Raw genomic sequence first — 21,286 nt, 5'->3', positions numbered from 1 at the left:
ATATACACGACCCTGTATACATTTTGGCAAAAATGGTTGCAATATCAGTTTTTAATAAAACCAATAGTAAATGTTGAAGATTTCAAAAGATTACAACCAGGCGTTCCGGATATATTAACAAAAAACTATCTTTAACATGATTCATAAAACACCCTGTAACTTAAAAACGATGCACTTTTGAACCATACTGTATATGGACTTTTTGTCTTATTTTTAGACAAAGATGCGGCTGGTAAAATATTGCGATGTAATTTCAGGACACCCTGTATAGGAAGTCGCATATCATATTATAAATTTATCGCCGCAAGTTATCCTGAGGCACCATGGTTGCTTACTAAATGCCACCAAAATCTCAGTTGTGACTAAAATACTTCCTTAGATATATATTATTATTGTTTTTCACAACAACTTTAACTGTGTTTTATATTAGTGTGTGTAAATTAATAAATTGTGCCTACACTAAAGAATTATTGGGACAAGATTTAAGAAACTTATATATATTATAACTTCTCTCCAACTGCGTAATAATATATATTGACATTTGGCAGGCATGGACTAAGTACATAAATTTGTTAATTGCAATTGATACACTTTGGTGACAAAATCATTATACAAAATATATAAAAATCAACGCCAAATCTTCTATAGTGTCTTGTGTTGGTAGCATTCAGTACAATATTTCCATTTTCCCAGTACAGATAAATTCATATTCTAACAAAGATATAATAAGTTCATATCTAAAGTTTTTAGTTACACGTTTTATTTGCAACACTACTTTTTTTGCATATTGTTTTGCTTTTAGAGAAGGGCAATGATGATAACAGTTTCCCATATAATGCACTAATTCCCAGATTGTGGATTGGTCGTCATAAGCTTTTCCGAAAGGGAGTACCCCGATTATTATTTCAAAAGAAATATAAAGAAAAATTCTCTCAGAAGCAAAAGCTACAGCATCAGACAAAGCAACATCACCCTATATACTTCAAAGTATATAGTGAAAAATAGATGCAAATATTTGCAGAATAATATTAAATATAGGTTATTTATTTGTTCTCGATCGCTATTTTTCTGGCAGCAAGTAGAACTATTAAACACAAATATGTAGGTGTCTATTTGCCATTAATATATCGCACGTCCCGAACAAAAGTGTATTATTTCAAAAGTGACAAATTTTACAGGAGAGGCAAAAATATAATTTTCAAATTTTTAAATTCTTGTTCCTCTTTTGTTTTTAATGTAATTCAATTGTTTTTTTGCAAAAAGTTTGAAGATGGGTCTAATATATAACTCAAACAATTTTTTTTTACTTTAACAAAAAAATATTTTTTTTGGGGGTTTTTTAGAGTTTTATTTCGAAATAATACGCTTTTGTTCGGAATTTTTTTAGAAAATAGAACTGTGTTGGTTAATAATAATGGGTTATTATCTTGTTTTTTTTTACAATATTATTATTATTTCTTAACAAGTTTATTTTCTTATAAATATTTTAATTAAACAACGAGAAATGGAAATAACCTTTTATTGATCTTCATAACTTTAATACTACCTTAAAAAACAAATTTTTAGTTTTACAGCTTACATTCTTAAGCTTAATTAGGAAATAAAATGCTTTAAGTTTAATACAGTTTTAGACTTAACTAGGAAAAAAATTACCTAAATTAACTATAAAACAAACAAAATAAGACCAAGTTATTATTCTAAAAATTCCAAGCTAAAATTAAAACAAAGAGTTATAAAAGGGAGAATAATATTTTGGAATGTATCCGTTTTCTAACAGGAATTTAAAGTCCTTTTTATATTTTCATTTAAAGGAAGAATTTGCTTTGACTAATGTAGGCACTTTTGGGACATCACAGTCTGTTTCTGTCCTAGAGGATTTTCGGGTATTAACAAGTTTAGTTTCTCTTACAATCACTTGCTCAAAGTCCAAATCAGAAAAAGATGTTTTGTAAAAATATTTAAATGGATGTGCCTTTTCGACTTTAACTGCACGAAGACTATTTATAAAAACCTGTTCTTTCTTAGAATTAACTGTGAAATGACTTCCAAAATCAGTCATTAGTTGCTTAACATTGTAAAAGTCATCATGTGTAAGCTCCTTGAGAGAGAAAAGGAGTGATAATTTTATGGGTTATTTGAAAATAATGCGCTTTTGTATTAAAATCGCTTGCAAATTCAGTGAATCTTTTGAGATAATACACTTTTATTCGGAAACAACATACCCGCCACGTGTTAATTAAAAAATGATACTGTCTTACAGGGAAATTCTGACGGTATGGCCCCAGGCTATGTTATGTCTTTCGCGCCCCTGGTGACCGAATTTTAAAATATCAATGTTGCGGTTTGCTGGATAATAGAACAGGTATTTTTCTTGTTATTTCTGTAAAAAAACGAAATTTGAAAAATTTCGAAATAATACACTTTTGTTCGGGACGTGCGATATATTTATTAGTTACTAGAGTATCAGCCTATTTCTCACTAATATACCAACTTGTTGTCTTAATCCGACTTATTATTATTGACAAACAGGTCTGTCATAGCAAAACGACTCTATTAATCGCAAAACGTTATAATTGCTTTAATGCCTATTTAAAGCAGATATCAATAATTTATTATCGCTATTTGATTTTTTTTATGACTAATGAGAATTCCCTCAGTGAACAATATGAAAACCTGATGTGTTTTTTTATTTACTAAGATTTTTTTGTAATTTGGTTGCAATTCGTTTTTTTAGTAAAACCTTTCAAAAGTCATAATTAACATTTTTGATTTGAATTTGAATCACTTAGAATCTGGAACCTTTTTTCAATTATGGTTTGGAAATTTGATTACCGTAGAATGGGGCTATTCTGTAAATCAGGGGTAATTTGAGAATTCATCAATTCATTGGCGCGTAAAAATATTAGGAAAAACACGTGTTTTTTGGTGAAAGAACGGTAAGTGGTTAACTTTACTCTGTAAATCTAAACCGATTAATTGTATGATATTGGCACTTAATCCAAATAAAAGTATGGGGTTTTAGGAAGGTGTATTGGTAACATAAACATTTTAGGACTCTTTTGTTTTTTTTTATTCAGTATTTTCTGGAGTGGGGTAATTTGAGAAGTGACTGGGGGCTATTTGAGAAGGCATGGGGGCTATTTGAAAATTGTTAGAAATTGCTTTCAAATGAAATTGGCTTTTTTAGAATGGTATGAGATAATGGTGCGCACTTATAAAAAAACATTTAGCCATGTCAGAAATAGCAAACATTACGTGCCATATAGGCATTACTCAGAGAAAGCCTTAGCCAGAGCAATAGAAGAAGTAAAAAAAGGGCGGTTAACTTTGGCTAAGGCCTCCGAGCATTTCAAAGTGCCCATCGCCACCATAAGCAGACGTGCTAGGGGGACCAATATATTTGAAAAACTGAGAAGACCTTCAATATTTTCCAAGGAAGAAGAGGAACAGTTTGTGAAATACCTAAATATTGTGGCAGCTTGGGGATTTCCCTTTGACATATTGGATCTAAGACTTTTTGCGAAGAATTACCTGGATAAAAAAGGTGTACAGGAGGTTCGTTTGAAGGATAACTTTCCTGGTAGAGATTGGGCATTAGCTTTTCTTAAACGACACGAAAAGCTCATATCAAACCGTCTATCATCCAATATTTCAACTAAAGAGCTTCACTTTCACCAGAAGTTATCGATAATTTTTTTGATAATGCCCGAGATACTTTATTAGCGGTAAATCCTAGTTTAATGATAAATTATGATGAAACAAACCTTGCCGACAACCCAGGCACTAAGAAATATATTTATAAAAGAGGATCAAGGTACCCAGAAAGAGTGATAAATTCGACAAAAACAGCCATAAGCTTAATGTATGCTGGTACTGCTGATGGCCAGATATTACCAGTTTATGTAGTGTATAAAGGTGAGCATCTTTGAGACTCATGGACTGAGGGAGGCCCTAAAGGTGCCAGATATAATAGGTCTAAAAGCGGGTGGTTCGATTCCGCTTGTTTTCGAAATTGGTTTTTTACTGTGGTAGTTCCATTTTGTTAAAATAAACCTGGAAAAAAGGTGAGTAGGTATAACAGAGAGGTTTAAGTCATTTTACCCATATTTAATTTTCATTTTAGGCTCTCATTGGGGACAACTTATCTTCTCACTTTTCCGAAGACGTCCTTAAAACGTGCGAGAAAATGGATATTGCATTTATTTGTTTGCCAAGCAATGCGACCCATGTCATGCAGCCATTAGACGTCGCATTTTATTCTCCACTTAAGAAATATTGGCGCGAAATTCTGACAACGTGGAAGAAAGGCCAAGGGCGGAAAATGACTACACTCTCAAAAGATGTATTCCCTAGATTGCTTGCACAGCTCTATAACAAGATTGACGAGAATGGCAAAGGAAGGCAAAATTTAATCTCCGGATTTGCCAAAACTGGATTGCACCCTCTAAATCCTGCGCAACCAAAGGAAAGATTACCTGCATCGTCCACCACAGGTACAGATTCTAATATTTTAGATTCAAGCATTTCAAGCTCAGTTTTGGATGTCCTAAAAGAAATGCGTATGGGTAGTTGTGAGCAGCGTAAAGCACCGCGTCGCACGAAGCTTACTGTAGAAGCAGGAAAAAGTGTTTCTACATCTGATTTGTACCCGTCTACTAGTAGAAATCTTTCTGAAATAAGTTCATGCGAATCATCAGATGATGAAGAAGACCAGCTACAAAATATTGACGATGAAGACCTTCCCTGTTTTAATTTGAAAAAACCTGATAAAGAAATCCAACCAGAAGAACATGATGATGAAAATCAGCAAGAAATAAGTGACGATGATGACCATCCTCTTATAAACTTTAGTAATCTTAAGGTCAATGATTGGGTAGTTGTTCGATACACGGCAACAATTTCAAGCCAATGTTATATAGGACAAATAAAATCCGTTACCCTGCTAAACGGGGAACGGGTTTTCAAAACATCGTTTTTAAAAAAATCCTCCAAAACGGAAAGATTTTTATCTCCTCCTAAGTTAGATGAAGACGAGGTAACAACCGAAATGATTATCATGATACTTAGCCCTCCTAAGATTGAAGGTTCAGGGACCAGGCAATTTTTTACCTTTTCGGATAATCTTTCAGAACTAAACATAAAATAAACATATAGTTACCACTGTTTTCCAAATATCCCCTTCAGTGGATAAATGATGATTTATGCAATTTTAAGCCATATTCTCAAAAAGCAAAGTCAAAGTTAGTCAAAGTCTCAAAAAGAAGAATTTGCTTTGACTAATGTAGGCACTTTTGGGACATCACAGTCTGTTTCTGTCCTAGAGGATTTTCGGGTATTAACAAGTTTAGTTTCTCTTACAATCACTTGCTCAAAGTCCAAATCAGAAAAAGATGTTTTGTAAAAATATTTAAATGGATGTGCCTTTTCGACTTTAACTGCACGAAGACTATTTATAAAAACCTGTTCTTTCTTAGAATTAACTGTGAAATGACTTCCAAAATCAGTCATTAGTTGCTTAACATTGTAAAAGTCATCATGTGTAAGCTCCTTGAGAGAGAAAAGGAGTGATAATTTTATGGGTTATTTGAAAATAATGCGCTTTTGTATTAAAATCGCTTGCAAATTCAGTGAATCTTTTGAGATAATACACTTTTATTTGGAAACAACATACCCGCCACGTGTTAATTAAAAAATGATACTGTCTTACAGGGAAATTCTGACGGTATGGCCCCAGGCTATGTTATGTCTTTCGCGCCCCTGGTGACCGAATTTTAAAATATCAATGTTGCGGTTTGCTGGATAATAGAACAGGTATTTTTCTTGTTATTTCTGTAAAAAAACGAAATTTGAAAAATTTCGAAATAATACACTTTTGTTCGGGACGTGCGATATATTTATTAGTTACTAGAGTATCAGCCTATTTCTCACTAATATACCAACTTGTTGTCTTAATCCGACTTATTATTATTGACAAACAGGTCTGTCATAGCAAAACGACTCTATTAATCGCAAAACGTTATAATTGCTTTAATGCCTATTTAAAGCAGATATCAATAATTTATTATCGCTATTTGATTTTTTTTATGACTAATGAGAATTCCCTCAGTGAACAATATGAAAACCTGATGTGTTTTTTTATTTACTAAGATTTTTTTGTAATTTGGTTGCAATTCGTTTTTTTAGTAAAACCTTTCAAAAGTCATAATTAACATTTTTGATTTGAATTTGAATCACTTAGAATCTGGAACCTTTTTTCAATTATGGTTTGGAAATTTGATTACCGTAGAATGGGGCTATTCTGTAAATCAGGGGTAATTTGAGAATTCATCAATTCATTGGCGCGTAAAAATATTAGGAAAAACACGTGTTTTTTGGTGAAAGAACGGTAAGTGGTTAACTTTACTCTGTAAATCTAAACCGATTAATTGTATGATATTGGCACTTAATCCAAATAAAAGTATGGGGTTTTAGGAAGGTGTATTGGTAACATAAACATGTTAGGACTCTTTTGTTTTTTTTTATTCAGTATTTTCTGGAGTGGGGTAATTTGAGAAGTGACTGGGGGCTATTTGAGAAGGCATGGGGGCTATTTGAAAATTGTTAGAAATTGCTTTCAAATGAAATTGGCTTTTTTAGAATGGTATGAGATAATGGTGCGCACTTATAAAAAAACATTTAGCCATGTCAGAAATAGCAAACATTACGTGCCATATAGGCATTACTCAGAGAAAGCCTTAGCCAGAGCAATAGAAGAAGTAAAAAAAGGGCGGTTAACTTTGGCTAAGGCCTCCGAGCATTTCAAAGTGCCCATCGCCACCATAAGCAGACGTGCTAGGGGGACCAATATATTTGAAAAACTGGGAAGACCTTCAATATTTTCCAAGGAAGAAGAGGAACAGTTTGTGAAATACCTAAATATTGTGGCAGCTTGGGGATTTCCCTTTGACATATTGGATCTAAGACTTTTTGCGAAGAATTACCTGGATAAAAAAGGTGTACAGGAGGTTCGTTTGAAGGATAACTTTCCTGGTAGAGATTGGGCATTAGCTTTTCTTAAACGACACGAAAAGCTCATATCAAACCGTCTATCATCCAATATTTCAACTAAAAGAGCTTCACTTTCACCAGAAGTTATCGATAATTTTTTTGATAATGCCCGAGATACTTTATTAGCGGTAAATCCTAGTTTAATGATAAATTATGATGAAACAAACCTTGCCGACAACCCAGGCACTAAGAAATATATTTATAAAAGAGGATCAAGGTACCCAGAAAGAGTGATAAATTCGACAAAAACAGCCATAAGCTTAATGTATGCTGGTACTGCTGATGGCCAGATATTACCAGTTTATGTAGTGTATAAAGGTGAGCATCTTTGGGACTCATGGACTGAGGGAGGCCCTAAAGGTGCCAGATATAATAGGTCTAAAAGCGGATGGTTCGATTCCGCTTGTTTTCGAAATTGGTTTTTTACTGTGGTAGTTCCATTTCTTAAAAATAAACCTGGAAAAAAGGTGAGTAGGTATAACAGAGAGGTTTAAGTCATTTTACCCATATTTAATTTTCATTTTAGGCTCTCATTGGGGACAACTTATCTTCTCACTTTTCCGAAGACGTCCTTAAAACGTGCGAGAAAATGGATATTGCATTTATTTGTTTGCCAAGCAATGCGACCCATGTCATGCAGCCATTAGACGTCGCATTTTATTCTCCACTTAAGAAATATTGGCGCGAAATTCTGACAACGTGGAAGAAAGGCCAAGGGCGGAAAATGACTACACTCTCAAAAGATGTATTCCCTAGATTGCTTGCACAGGTCCATAACAAGATTGACGAGAATGGCAAAGGAAGGCAAAATTTAATCTCCGGATTTGCCAAAACTGGATTGCACCCTCTAAATCCTGCGCAACCAAAGGAAAGATTACCTGCATCGTCCACCACAGGTACAGATTCTAATATTTTAGATTCAAGCATTTCAAGCTCAGTTTTGGATGTCCTAAAAGAAATGCGTATGGGTAGTTGTGAGCAGCGTAAAGCACCGCGTCGCACGAAGCTTACTGTAGAAGCAGGAAAAAGTGTTTCTACATCTGATTTGTACCCGTCTACTAGTAGAAATCTTTCTGAAATAAGTTCATGCGAATCATCAGATGATGAAGAAGACCAGCTACAAAATATTGACGATGAAGACCTTCCCTGTTTTAATTTGAAAAAACCTGATAAAGAAATCCAACCAGAAGAACATGATGATGAAAATCAGCAAGAAATAAGTGACGATGATGACCATCCTCTTATAAACTTTAGTAATCTTAAGGTCAATGATTGGGTAGTTGTTCGATACACGGCAACAATTTCAAGCCAATGTTATATAGGACAAATAAAATCCGTTACCCTGCTAAACGGGGAACGGGTTTTCAAAACATCGTTTTTAAAAAAATCCTCCAAAACGGAAAGATTTTTATCTCCTCCTAAGTTAGATGAAGACGAGGTAACAACCGAAATGATTATCATGATACTTAGCCCTCCTAAGATTGAAGGTTCAGGGACCAGGCAATTTTTTACCTTTTCGGATAATCTTTCAGAACTAAACATAAAATAAACATATAGTTACCACTGTTTTCCAAATATCCCCTTCAGTGGATAAATGATGATTTATGCAATTTTAAGCCATATTCTCAAAAAGCCCCACCCTATGGGGCAATTTGAGAAGGCCCTAAAAAAATTTTTTTACGGCTCCCCTAAGAGGAAGCCGTTAGTCAAATATAAGAAATAGATACCTCTATCATAGGTCTTTCCAACGCCATTACAAAATTGATCAAGCTTACTTTTGTCTTATAGATATCGCTCAAAAACCTCAAAAAAATTCTCAAATAGCCCCATTCTACGGTACTAACAAAAGAACCCAAGTGGCCCAACATTTCTATTTCCAAAAAATCCTGAGAAAACTAATAAAATCTATTCTGTAAAAAAACTAAGTTTCTGTTTGAAAAAAGAAGAATGTCGCTTCTCTATTACTATTCTAAGTGGAAATTGACCTGAGACAAATCTGTTTTTTATGGACTGTGGAAATGCTGGAATTTTAAACTTGTATAACGTTCATTTTTTCTTAAACAAAGAAACTCAACACTGTTCGCTTGTATGAGAACCGTGCATAAGAGCGAATTTACAGACAGGTGATAGATTTTTTTGAAACTGACACAACACATGTGATACGGAAAACATGTAAACAATTTTTATCAAAAAAAAAATTTTTTGTTATATCCATCATTAATAACCATATTTTGGGATGTACGACTCTTAAATTAACAATTTATTTAAGGAGAATCATCAAACGTAGCAGTTTACCTAATGGTAAGTTTCATAATTTATTTTAGTTGACCCCAAAAACCTTGAAAAGACCATAAGAAGGAAAAAAATTATTAATGCTTTCCAGGCAAAGGTTAAATAATATAATAGATAAGGAGATAAGGATACTCATCGTTTAGACTAACGCTAGTGTTTTAAGAAAATAACACGTTTATATGTAATTAGAAAATAAATAGAAATCTGTTAATAATTTTAGTGCAAGGTGGACCCTCTTGGTGACACATTAATAGTTAGCAGAACACAAATTTTTATACTTTATCAAGTCAATAAGTTAAAAAAATGACTGAAGGAGAAATTCAGGGTGTCAGGAAGAGAGCCTTGAGTGCGACCAAAGCCGAAGAAATAAAAGAAGTTCAGAATAAGGTCAGAAAAAGCCAACCCGATAAACCGTAAGTATACTTAATGAGCTTTTCATTGCAATACGACAATAGTTTCATTGATATGTCTTCTTTTTCTTATTGAGGAAAAAAAGCATTTATTTTTCTTCTTAGCAAAGCAAAAAATAGTATATTACTTCAGGAGGAAATAAAGAATGCCCAAATATGTTTTCCTTCCTAGATTAATAATCTGCTATATCATGTACATATGTTTACCTGTCCCAAAGGTTACTTATACCTGTGAAGGGTCCAAAGTTCAATTTGTTAGGGTACCTATCTGAATCTATATAGAATCAATATTAAATTTAATCATTAATCAGTAAGTTTAAATGTAAATTTTAAAATAAATGTATATTTTTCCCTTGTACATTAAGTTATTATATATACTTTTTTAGTATCCGCACATCTTGAATGCTCATCTGATTTCCTTATGTTATAACTTACCTCAATAAGATTGCGTCAGTTTAAAGGAGATTTCTCAGATTCTTTAAACTTAACCTTCTATTTGAACATTTCAATTATTACCTGTTTCAATCAAGAGTTGTAATTTGCATATTACAAGTCTTGATGTTAGAAGAATTTCTTTTGTTTTAACTGCACATAGAGTTGTCCAGGACTCAATAGATTGAACTTCTCTCTATATTTATCACTTATGTTCCTCCTAGAAGCTTACAGATCATAAGATGTTTTGAACTTTAACAATGCAACAGTGCATATGGATTTTATACAAATTCTGAATGAAACTTATGTAACTAAACTAAAAAAATATACTCATACAAATTTAGTTCAAAAAACCTAATTCTTTTTCCAGTATATAGAAAAACATGAAGAGCTCTTTTCCCAATCTGCAACTACTCTATGGATTTCCATATATTCACCACCAATTTAAGAACACATTGTACGGCTTTTGAATAAGTTTACTTAGGACCTGAACTTATTTAGTAAAATTAGACCACATTTAAAATAATAGTACATTTAATTAATTGAAGAATTGAAGATTCACCATCTTTATTCAGTTTCCATCTTAGGAAAGTTTTCAAAATATTTTTCCAGTTTCAACACTGAGAAGTATCATGGACGACAAAAGGTCTAAAGGTAACCGCTAGGAACATGAGGTGTCTTCTTTATAAAAGAAGGTTCGCTTTAACTAGTCAGATCTTTTTAACCTATTTTAATAAATATCAAAGTATATACTGAAAATTACTTAAGTTTTGACATGGTGGTCAATAGTTATATGAAGACTGCTAATAAGATTATGGTAGGATCAATATTTCTTATATCCCTGGAACTGTTCTCGAGCAAAAACTTTAAAGAGGTTGTCTACCTAATTTTATATTGATTTCAAAGTTCCATCAACTATCATTATTCTATATGTTCATACATAATTTTACTGTTAATATATGCTGAGCATTGTTTACCATCGAAATTTTAATTATGTATGTAGTAGGTTTAACAATTTTTTTCTCTCTAAGCTTATTCAATGACTATAAATATTCATTTCACTACGAATTTTTTGGTCTACAGATGCTTTATTAAAATTAATGGTTAATAAGCTACTGTTCAGCCAAAGTACTTTGGCCCAAGAATGAGGGTGACAAGCCAATTTTTTTAGTGATATTTTTAAATTCATCTGTTCATGGTTTTACAAGTTGTACTTGTATTCATTATGTTTAGAGATAAAGACTTTATTAAATAATGATAAAGATTGGAGATAAAGAATTTTGAAAAATAATTTTTTGTACCATTTTTAAATATACTTATTTTTTATAATGAAAAGGACTTCACTATACTATTTGACAAAGTAATAAATTTTAGAAGAATTAATTAATTCGTTTATTTTTAAATATTACTAGGGTAGAAAAAATGTAGCTGCATAATATATATTTATTCCATTTTATTGCTTAGTACTTTTATTTTTTATCTTTACTTACACAGAGACGCCTTCATGTTAATATGGTTATTCTGACACAAATTTTTTATAAATCCCTTTTCAGCCTGCAGGATTCATACACTATTACTTCACTCATTAGGTCATCCAAGAGTCCTACACCATACAATAAATATTTTTACCTCAAATGTAAATTTACAAAATCAAATTTGTACTTTTCTGAGATGAAATAATAACAAGTATATACAGTGTAAGACAAATCAGAATCAAATATTATAAATCTATAATATTTTTCTTTTAATATATTAGAAGTAGTAATTTAATTACAAACTATAATTTATTTTAACTATATTTATCTATTGTTATATTGTAATTTTTTTCTATTTCATTAGTACACTACACTTATATAAAGTGATATGTGAAGTAGTTTTTATACAAGAAAAAAATGTTAAAAAGGTTCTTTGGGCAAACTATTTAAACTTTGTTGCTACACAGCATGAATTGCTTCATTAAGTGCTTTCAACAGTAATTTGTTCTTCCTTAGTGCCAGATTTCTATTAGAAGATATTTACTGTATCTATCAATTTTTTAAATGATTGGTGACAATAATTGTTAAGATAATTTCAAATTCGCCATTTTTTGATATATTTAATTCACAGTCTACTAGCGCCACATTATGAAGAAATCATTAAAAAAAAATTGAGAGATATTGTTTATAAAATATAGAGTAATTTTCTTTCAGAATTCACAAACCCAGAGACTCCTTATTTTCATGGACTTCAGGGTTTGATAATTTCACAGGATTTGTAAATTGGGCATTTCTACTCCTATCTATAGGTGGTCTAAGACTGTTACTGGAGAATTTTATAAAGTAAGAAAAACTGTATCTAAAAAACTCATGCAGTATATTTTGTAGATCATTATGACAATGTGTTTTAAGAGCTAAATGTCTCTAATAATATTTAAAATTTTTAGATATGGTATAAGGGTTGATCCCATAGAATGGATATATTTTTTGGTCCAGGGTGAAAGTTCAGACTTTCCCACATTAATGTTAATTCTTTGTAAGTTTTTAATAGGAAAGTATTTAACTTTTACCAAATTTAATTCTCATTTTAGATCATATAGTACCTGTCGTCATATGTCTCATTATTGAGAAAGCTTTATCTGTGGTAAGTTGAAAAAGAATAAGTGCCATTATTTAATGATTTTTTTAATTATATCAATCTTTAATTTTGGTCTCTTATTATCATAAGTTTAAGCTAACTAAAACTGCAAGTGAATTAAAAAAGTTAAAAAGCAAAATGTTAAAAAAAAACATTTTTTTTTAAAGGAAGTAGTTCCAACTGCAGTCGGAATGATTGCGCATGTAGCTAATTTGGTCTCCGTCATAATGCTTCCAATGGTTATGATACATGTTAAAGATGGTTTCAGCCTCAGTAAGATTTTGATGATTTACTTATTTATTCCGTGAAATTAATTGTAAATTTTCAGTTGGTGCCTCAAATGTATGCACGATATACACAGTAATATTTCTAAAACTTTGGTCCTACGTACAGGTAAATATGTGGTGCAGAAACTCACGCCAAAAAAACAGCAAGGGATCACTCAGACGCCAGTCAGTTTCACTCAGTAACCTGCAAAGGGCCAAAGATAGAAGTGAGGAAGACTTGAATGGTGGTCTTTGTCAGTATCCTGATAATTTAAGTCTAAGAGATTTGTATTATTTTTTGTTTGCTCCTACTTTGTGTTACGAGTTGAATTTTGCCAGAACTGAGAGAATCAGAAAACGGTAAGTTCTCTCGTCAGGTCAAAGAAACAGGGCTAAATTTTATTTTTTTTTCAGATTTTTACTCAAAAGAATCTTTGAGGTCCTTGTCGGTACCCAAATAATTTTGGCCGTGATTCAACAATGGATGATTCCCTCAATTAAAAATTCTTTAGTACCATTTAGTAATATGGACTATACTTTGGCTACAGAAAGATTACTAAAATTGGCCGTAAGGAACTCGCGATTTACTTTAATTACATAATTTTATTTTAAATAAAAATTTTAGATTCCCAATCACCTTGCCTGGCTCATAATGTTCTACATTCTCTTTCACTCATGGCTAAATCTTTTTGGTGAGCTACTGCAGTTTGCAGATCGTGATTTCTATGCGGATTGGTGGAATTCCTCTAATATTGAAGTGTTTTGGAGAACCTGGAATCTGCCTGTTCATAGGTGGGCTGTAAGGCATTTGTATTTGCCTATGATTGATATCGGCTACGGAAGAACCTGTGCTAGCGTGGTGGTGTTCTTTTTTAGTGCCTTTTTCCACGAGTATATGGTAAGATATGATTTTCTTTTTTCGATTAAATATTATATGCCTAATAGCTACTTAAAACCAAAAGGCCAATCAAAACAAAATAAGGATGATATTTCATATACCGCTTGTTAAATAATATGGTGTGCATATCATCAGCTTTGCAATTTCAACTCCCTCGCAGGATTGAGCTCCATCTTTTTTTTAAATTATATGCAGCCATCTTTGGAGAAAATAGAAAAAAAGAATAATTAAAAAAACGGTTTCTCTTTATTATACGATTTATTGCTTTTCGAGTAAATGTCAAAGCCCGTTAATATTTATATTGAAGAAATCTTTTGTGCTTTGATCACTAATCTCACGCAGGGGTAAGCTTCAGCCCTTAAATGAAAATTGGGTTAAACTTCATGTGATACTTTAATTTACCGGTCATCGATAATCTTTTCAACATATCCAACGTAACAAGATAAAAATTAATATTTTCTAGAGGTACCCGTTTTATTCTGCTGTGAAATGCTGTTTGTGTTTACAGATTTGCAGTTTTTTTCTTCCTTAGGCATTCCGATTTTGTACAATTTGAATGAAGGTGATTTTGACAGACGTTTGGAATTTTGCGAAATTATTAACGAAGAAATAATAAATAATCCAAATTAGCATTGGTTTTTCCAATGAGTGCTCGTTTTTTCTAAACGAAACTATTAACCTTCACAACTGTCGATACTGGTCTGCCGAAAATCCACATCTAGTCCATATGAGGTTAACACTCAATATCCTGAGAAATTAAACGTCTGGGTTAAAATTTATGGCGATTGTTTAATTGGTCTTTTTTTTATCCACGGAAATCTTAATGGAGAACTGTATCTACAATTATTAGAAGACAGGATCGATCCTGCATTGACAGAGATATTAGAAATTAATAATATTTACCTCGCCGAAGAGTTAAGATGTCAAAAAGATGTTGCATCTCCTCATTATTTATTTACTGCAAGATTTACGGGACACCCCATTTTTACAAAAAAAAAAGAATAACCCTGATAGACTAAACCTAAAGTACAACAAGAAGCGCATAGTCCTAAAAACAACATGATGAGATGTGTCTTAATTTATTCAGTCAACTCACATTAAACAATATGACCTGGATGTCTGACATGCCTAAAATTATTTTTTGCCGACGATTTAAAGATTTATTTCAAGATTGCATCAATTCTCCATTGCCAATGCCTCCAGAATGAATTTCATTTTTTAACTACATCATGCAATAATCATAAAATTCGATGTGTTATACAGGGTGATTTTCAACCTATGCGCATAAACTTAGGAAATGGTAGATGAAGATCAATAATAAGTAATAATGAGAAAAAAATGTAGTAAAATATTTTTGGTTTCCGAAATAAAGTTAAACAAATGTCAACAGAACGTGTATCAGACGAACTTATTTTGTTTATTAATAACTGATAGTAAACAAGTCATAATGTTTGGAATTTGTTGTTTGGAATCTTTAGCAGTACTTAGTTTGTTGGTCACTGTGATCGTTTTCGATCGTTATTTTCACACGAACAAAATAAAAGCGTCAAACGTCATATTTTTACAAACGAAGAACTTGTCGACATGGTTTTGGTTTACGGAGAAACGCATCAGAATGCAGTAGCAGCAGCTGATCTGTATGCCCAAAGATTTCCCCGAAGATATCACCCGAGACGTGGGGCTTTCTTACGTGTTATTCAGCGGGGTAGAGAAACTGGCAATTTGCGGCCGCGGCCTGGACAAGATGGAGGAGCTATTAGACCTAGGCACATTCTAAATCTGGAGGAGGATATTTTAGAAGTTATCGAAGAACAACCTGGAATTAGCACTAGGACAATAATTGCAGCGCGATTTAGAATATCGCAATCTACAAGTTGGCAAATTTTAAGGCACGAGTTGCTGTACCCGTTTCATGTACAGAGGGTAGAAGCCCTACTTCCAAGAGATTTGCCGCTTCGAGTACACTTTTGTGAGTGGTTGTTACATCACCAGCAGTTAATCCCAAACTTTACCATGAACATTTTAGTTACGGATGAGGTAAATTTTATACGCGCAATGGAATTTTCAACTTTCATAACACTCATTACTGGGCTTTGGAAAATCCGCATATTACACGGAGAACATACTTTCAACAACGTTTTTCTGTAAATGTATGGGCTGGAATTCTGAACGGGATGGTCATCAGACCTTTTATTCTGGAAAATCGTTTGACTGGTGCTCGGTATTTAGAATTTTTGCCCAACAATTTACCAGTGCTCCTTGAAAATGTGAGTCTCAACGTTAGGCAGAACATGTGGTTTCTTCATGATGGTGCTCCACCACATTTTTCACGACCAGTGCGACAACATTTAGATCGTGTGTTTCCCGGACGATGGATAGGCCGTGATGGTCCAGTTGGGTGGCACCCTCGCTCGCCTGACCTTAATCCATTAGATTTTTATTTGTGGGGTCATATGAAAACAATGGTGTATGTAAACGAAGTTGACACTGAGCAAGAGCTACGACATCGCATAAACGCTGCCAGTGACGCAATTCGCCTACAGCCTGGTTTGGCCCGTGCATGTACGTCTTCATGGATTCGACGAGCTCAAGTCTGTATCGAAAATAATGGAAACAACTTCGAACCGTTGCTTTAAATTAGTTTAAATTAAACACGTTAAAAAATACACGTTTTTTATTTAAAAAAATATGGATATCTCCAAAACTAAAAATATTTTACATTTTTTTTCATTATTACTCATCAAATATCATTTCTCAAGTTTATGCGCATAGGTTGAAAATCACCCTGTATATGTAAAACTTTTAACGAGTAGTATATTCAAATAATATCAAAAACAAACTTCTTTCAACATTTTAGGAATGAATTTGGACACGATATAATTTTTACCATTTGATGGTTGTAACTGGATATTTTTTCTCATATCCATTATGGTATAAAGAACTTGTTCTCTTTTTCTAAATTATTGTAAGTTATTAACGATTCTTTATAATCTATTAAAAATTAACGATGTAGTTACCGAACAAATTTGCATATTTTTGGCATTTCCTGTAAGTGTATAACTGTTGGAAATAAAGAGCTATTAATTCGTTACCGTAAAATTCCATTTTGTTTAAGATATTTTTCAAAGGCGTCCTTTTAGTTTTCTAATAAAAAAAATTAACTTTTAATTTAGTTTTACATTTCTTATATTTACTTGAGGTAATTTATATTTTAGGTAAGCGTTCCACTAAGAACGTATAAAATCTGGGCGTTCATGGGCATGATGGGCCAAATACCGTTATCCATGATATCTCGCTTTGTAGAAAAGCGATACGGTCCAAGGTTTGGCAATATCGTAGTGTGGTCATCTATCATAATTGGTCAACCCTTATGTATTATGATGTACTACCATGACTATATGGTTATACATCACGAGTCAGCCATTAAAGGCTTCCACAGTTAATAACAAATATTAGTTTTTAAGTATAAAAGTCATTTGTTACTTTTATGCATCACAATCAAAAATAAGTTTTGTTACTCTGCCTACTTAGTGCCAAAGAATTTTTTGCGGAATTTATATGGCAATAATGCTTTAGTTTAGTTTGTGAAATGTTTATGATACCAATTATATGATACCGAAGTGTGTATTCTGCTCAATTAATTCAATATTTAGAATTTTCTTGTTATAGTTGTATATAAAGTATATTATTCTCTCTATAACATTTTTGTATTTTGAAGATTTTCAATTCTAAATAGTTTGTTATATATTAATTATTGTTATGTCAAGGAATTTGCCTGGCAAGTCTGTATTTTATAACCAAAAAATTACTGCAGAGAAATGAAATGAAGACTGAATAAGCATGTTATCAGATGTATACTTTTTATTGTATTTTTTATATAAAAATATATACACATGTTATTATGCTCGTCAATAAAATTTTAAAACATAATATAATAATCTTTTTTATACAATAGGTTAAAAATATTTGTATAATATAAAAACTGGTTTCAAAAAATATGTTAACAATATTTCGTTTTGTATTAATTCGATTAATTACAGACTCTTATAGTAAGCGATTTTTTACTTCCACGGTATTTCAAATGCAATAGTTTTATTGAAAGTTGGAATTTAGATAACTAAATCTATAGTTATGTCGTCTTACTTCATTGTAAAGAAATTCTTCCATATAAAGAAAATGAACTAATTTGAGATTTTTCTACTTGAATACACGATGTAAGAATGAAGATGTATGACGTACCCTCATCCGTGACAAGACATTTACAGAAAATTGGATTTTTTCTCTGAAAATGTGACAATATTTTTATAACTTATCGTATTTAAGCCGTGGTTATATTTAATGGACTGTTCCGAATTTTTCACTAGTTTTAAAGTCAATATTTACCTGTAACTTACTTGTTACATACACTAAAATGACGAAAAAGGCAATTCTTAAAGGCTAAAAAAAATTAGGACATAACCTCTCTATTTACAAAATTCAGTGATAACCAAAAATTTATTAATTACTGCAATAGTTATCATAGTATTTGTAGGAATCTAATCAAGTCTAAAAAACTTATGCAACAATCTTCAATTTCTTAAAATCATAACTGTAAAGCAGTTAGCGTTTCAAACATCTAAGAATACTCATACTTAAGAAAGATATTTACTTTAGTGACAGTTGGGGTAGTGCGTCAACAGCGATTTTCTGTGATCTGTCCAAGGCCTTTGATTATGTGGATCACAGAATTTTCTGTACTAAAATATTGAGACTTTTCTCGTGTTTGATTTTAACTTCGCATTATAAGGAAAACAACATTAAAAATACTTACCATTTTAGAACGAGATTCTGGAATTGGATTGGTTGAATTAAGAACTTAAATCCAACATAACGAGAAAATTCATTAAATATATATTATATTTAGAATACATAACAAAACTCACAATAATTTATCTACAACTGCATATTTTTCAAAGTTTTTTGAATTTTCCTTGAGTAGTTGCTCTTCGACTCATTCAGTGCATTTTCGAGCTCATTAGCAAGATGGACCAAGTTAGTAGGATCGGTCTGAAGCAAATGATGCTCTATTTCTGGGTCAGATCCGTCTGATTTGGAAGTTCTAAGAGAGAGGTCCATGGTAATTAATGGTGTTACTTGTTGAAGGAGAGATCTCGAAGCTAACTGCAAAAACTAGAGGGGTGCCAAAAAAAAAACACTAGTTTCGTCAAAGCCTTACCTGGACCTCAAACCTCCAATCTAAGTCATTAAAGTGGGGGTCATTAAACTCGGGGCGACGTACTTTATGGATATCATCTTTTTTAGTTTCATAAAATTTACTTAAAATTGCTTCTTGATCTGTTGAGAAGCCTAATGTTAAAACCGAATCCCGGAAGTCAGCCTCTGAGAGCTAAAAACGTCGCATTATTTTATTTCAATCTTTTATCAAAAATAAACTTTATTGAATATAGTGTGTTATGTATTAGACTAAAAAAGGCATATTACACCTTATGTCTACATGCCAATAAAACCAAATTGATTATCCCATAAATGCAATTTTGAATGTCTTCTGTGGTCACACTAAGTTTGGAGGCTGCAGATTGGTAAATTTTTTTATTTGGTCCATTCTCTATGAAATCTGAAGCCAATTTGCAAAAATCCAATACAACTGAAATAGATAATTTATTATTATACTTTATTTATTCGTTTAACTTTTCAAACTAAAAGACTATTAATTAATTTTCAAAAAGCGGGAACATATATTAATCATTTCAAGCAATAACAAACATTTGAACAGTGAACATGAAAATGAGAGTATATTGAAGAGCTTTGGGGCTGGAAACCATTTAGAAAAGCATTGTATTTGATTAGCATATTATCTAGCTTTGACATCAAAAATTTCCCTACATAAAACTTGAAGTTTAATCTTGGATAAGTAAGGATGACTTACAGGTCTAAAGGAAATTATTTATTTATTCCAAAACATATTTCATTAAATGGTAAGACTATTGAAAATAAGGATAGCTCTATATTTTCATAATTTAAAAAATTGTCCATGAGTGAAATTTATGGCTTTAGTATATACAAATGTTAAAAATATCAAACATTTACCATTTAGTTAAGTAAAAAAATCTAACAATTTAGAAGTCTTTTATACAGATTAGAGTAATTTAAAAATATGGTTTTCCCATTTGTTTTAAGTGAGTAGACATATGTTACATATGTATATAATTAGCTAAAATGTTCAAATTAACTTTCTAATATTATTTGTTAATCTACTAATATATTGTTTCTATTTAAGATTCCTATTAATGATTACCTCAAGGTATTTAGTGAATGAGATTTCATTTGTTTAATTTTTAAATGCGGTGACATTATTGCAATTAAAAATTAGGTTCATTAGCACTTGTCAAAGAAAAAAGCAATGTAATTTATTAATATTTAACTTTAGTTGAAAAATATCAAGGCAATTTTTTAACTTCCTCCTAGGTAGTAGTAAAACTTCCTCCTGTAAGTATCACCTACAAAGACCACAAGTGGGTCATCAGCATAGGAAACCACCCTACCTCCCTCAATCATTTTATTTTCTAAAGAATTAATATATCAAGTGTAAAAAGTAGGGGTCTTAGAACAGTGTCTTGAGGTATGTCGACAACATAGTTCTAATGGTTCTTTACAAGTACTACCACTTAAGTTATTTATTTCCTATCAGTCAGATAGCTTCTGAATTCTTTCAATACAATGCCACATACCCCATAGAGGTTCGAAACATTTAAAAGTGAGTCATGGCCATGGTATCAAAAGCCTTCACTAGATCTGGAAAAGTGGCTAAATCTTTTTTGCCTTTATCAAGGTATTTTATAGTTTAACTATAAAATACATGATTGTATTTGTTAGTTTAACTATAGCAAACCAAATTGATTGTCCGACACAATACTATTAATTGATGAATAATTTGAAAGTTGTTTTTTTAAGACATTTTTCAAATATTTTCCACAATGTTTTAAAAAACATGTGATGTGATTGGTAACAGATTTTGGGGATATTATAAGAATGAAGGGATCCTTGTGGTTTTTTGTATATAACCTTTGGTTTATTATTAAATTTGATAAAGTGGTGCTCGGGGCACCACCCCAGATTCTTCAAAGAAGTGTATTTAATGAATTTTGTTGACATTACAACCTACCTTGCTCAGGTTGCTCTATTAGTAATTGCAGATGCTGCTTATGATCATTTCTTAACGAAATCAACATTTTCCGAACCTATTTCTCATTAAACTTCCACCTGCTGCTATGAAACTTTTGTAAACATAAACATTCAAAAAGTCTGTGACGTCACAGATGTGTGCAAGC

The 21,286-nt window shown here is 32.0% G+C and overlaps 2 protein-coding genes across 2 annotated transcripts; one reads left to right on the top strand and one right to left on the bottom strand.

Moving 5' to 3' along the window:
- The first annotated feature begins 9,189 nt into the window (after window positions 1-9,189).
- On the top strand, window positions 9,190-17,896 carry LOC126745228 (diacylglycerol O-acyltransferase 1). The gene is made up of 10 exons (XM_050452976.1): window positions 9,190-9,348; window positions 9,560-9,752; window positions 12,371-12,499; window positions 12,604-12,692; window positions 12,748-12,800; window positions 12,962-13,067; window positions 13,123-13,420; window positions 13,475-13,628; window positions 13,686-13,958; window positions 17,174-17,896. The coding sequence occupies exons 2-10, from the start codon at window positions 9,643-9,645 to the stop codon at window positions 17,399-17,401; spliced, it is 1,440 nt and encodes a 479-aa protein (XP_050308933.1). The 5' UTR covers window positions 9,190-9,348; window positions 9,560-9,642; the 3' UTR covers window positions 17,402-17,896.
- A 937-nt stretch (window positions 17,897-18,833) lies between these two features.
- LOC126745085 (COMM domain-containing protein 2) lies at window positions 18,834-21,286 on the bottom strand. The gene is made up of 4 exons (XM_050452778.1): window positions 21,121-21,286; window positions 19,442-19,602; window positions 19,174-19,344; window positions 18,834-19,118 (listed from the first exon to the last, which is right to left on the bottom strand). Exons 1-4 carry the CDS (start codon window positions 21,185-21,187, stop codon window positions 18,891-18,893), a joined length of 627 nt encoding a protein of 208 aa, XP_050308735.1. The 5' UTR covers window positions 21,188-21,286; the 3' UTR covers window positions 18,834-18,890.

This window comes from Anthonomus grandis, chromosome 15 (assembly GCF_022605725.1).
Source record: "Anthonomus grandis grandis chromosome 15, icAntGran1.3, whole genome shotgun sequence".
Taxonomy (NCBI): Eukaryota; Metazoa; Arthropoda; class Insecta; order Coleoptera; family Curculionidae; genus Anthonomus; species Anthonomus grandis.
Note: the sequence above shows the minus strand (reverse complement) of the source record. Positions and strands in the feature narration are given on the sequence as shown.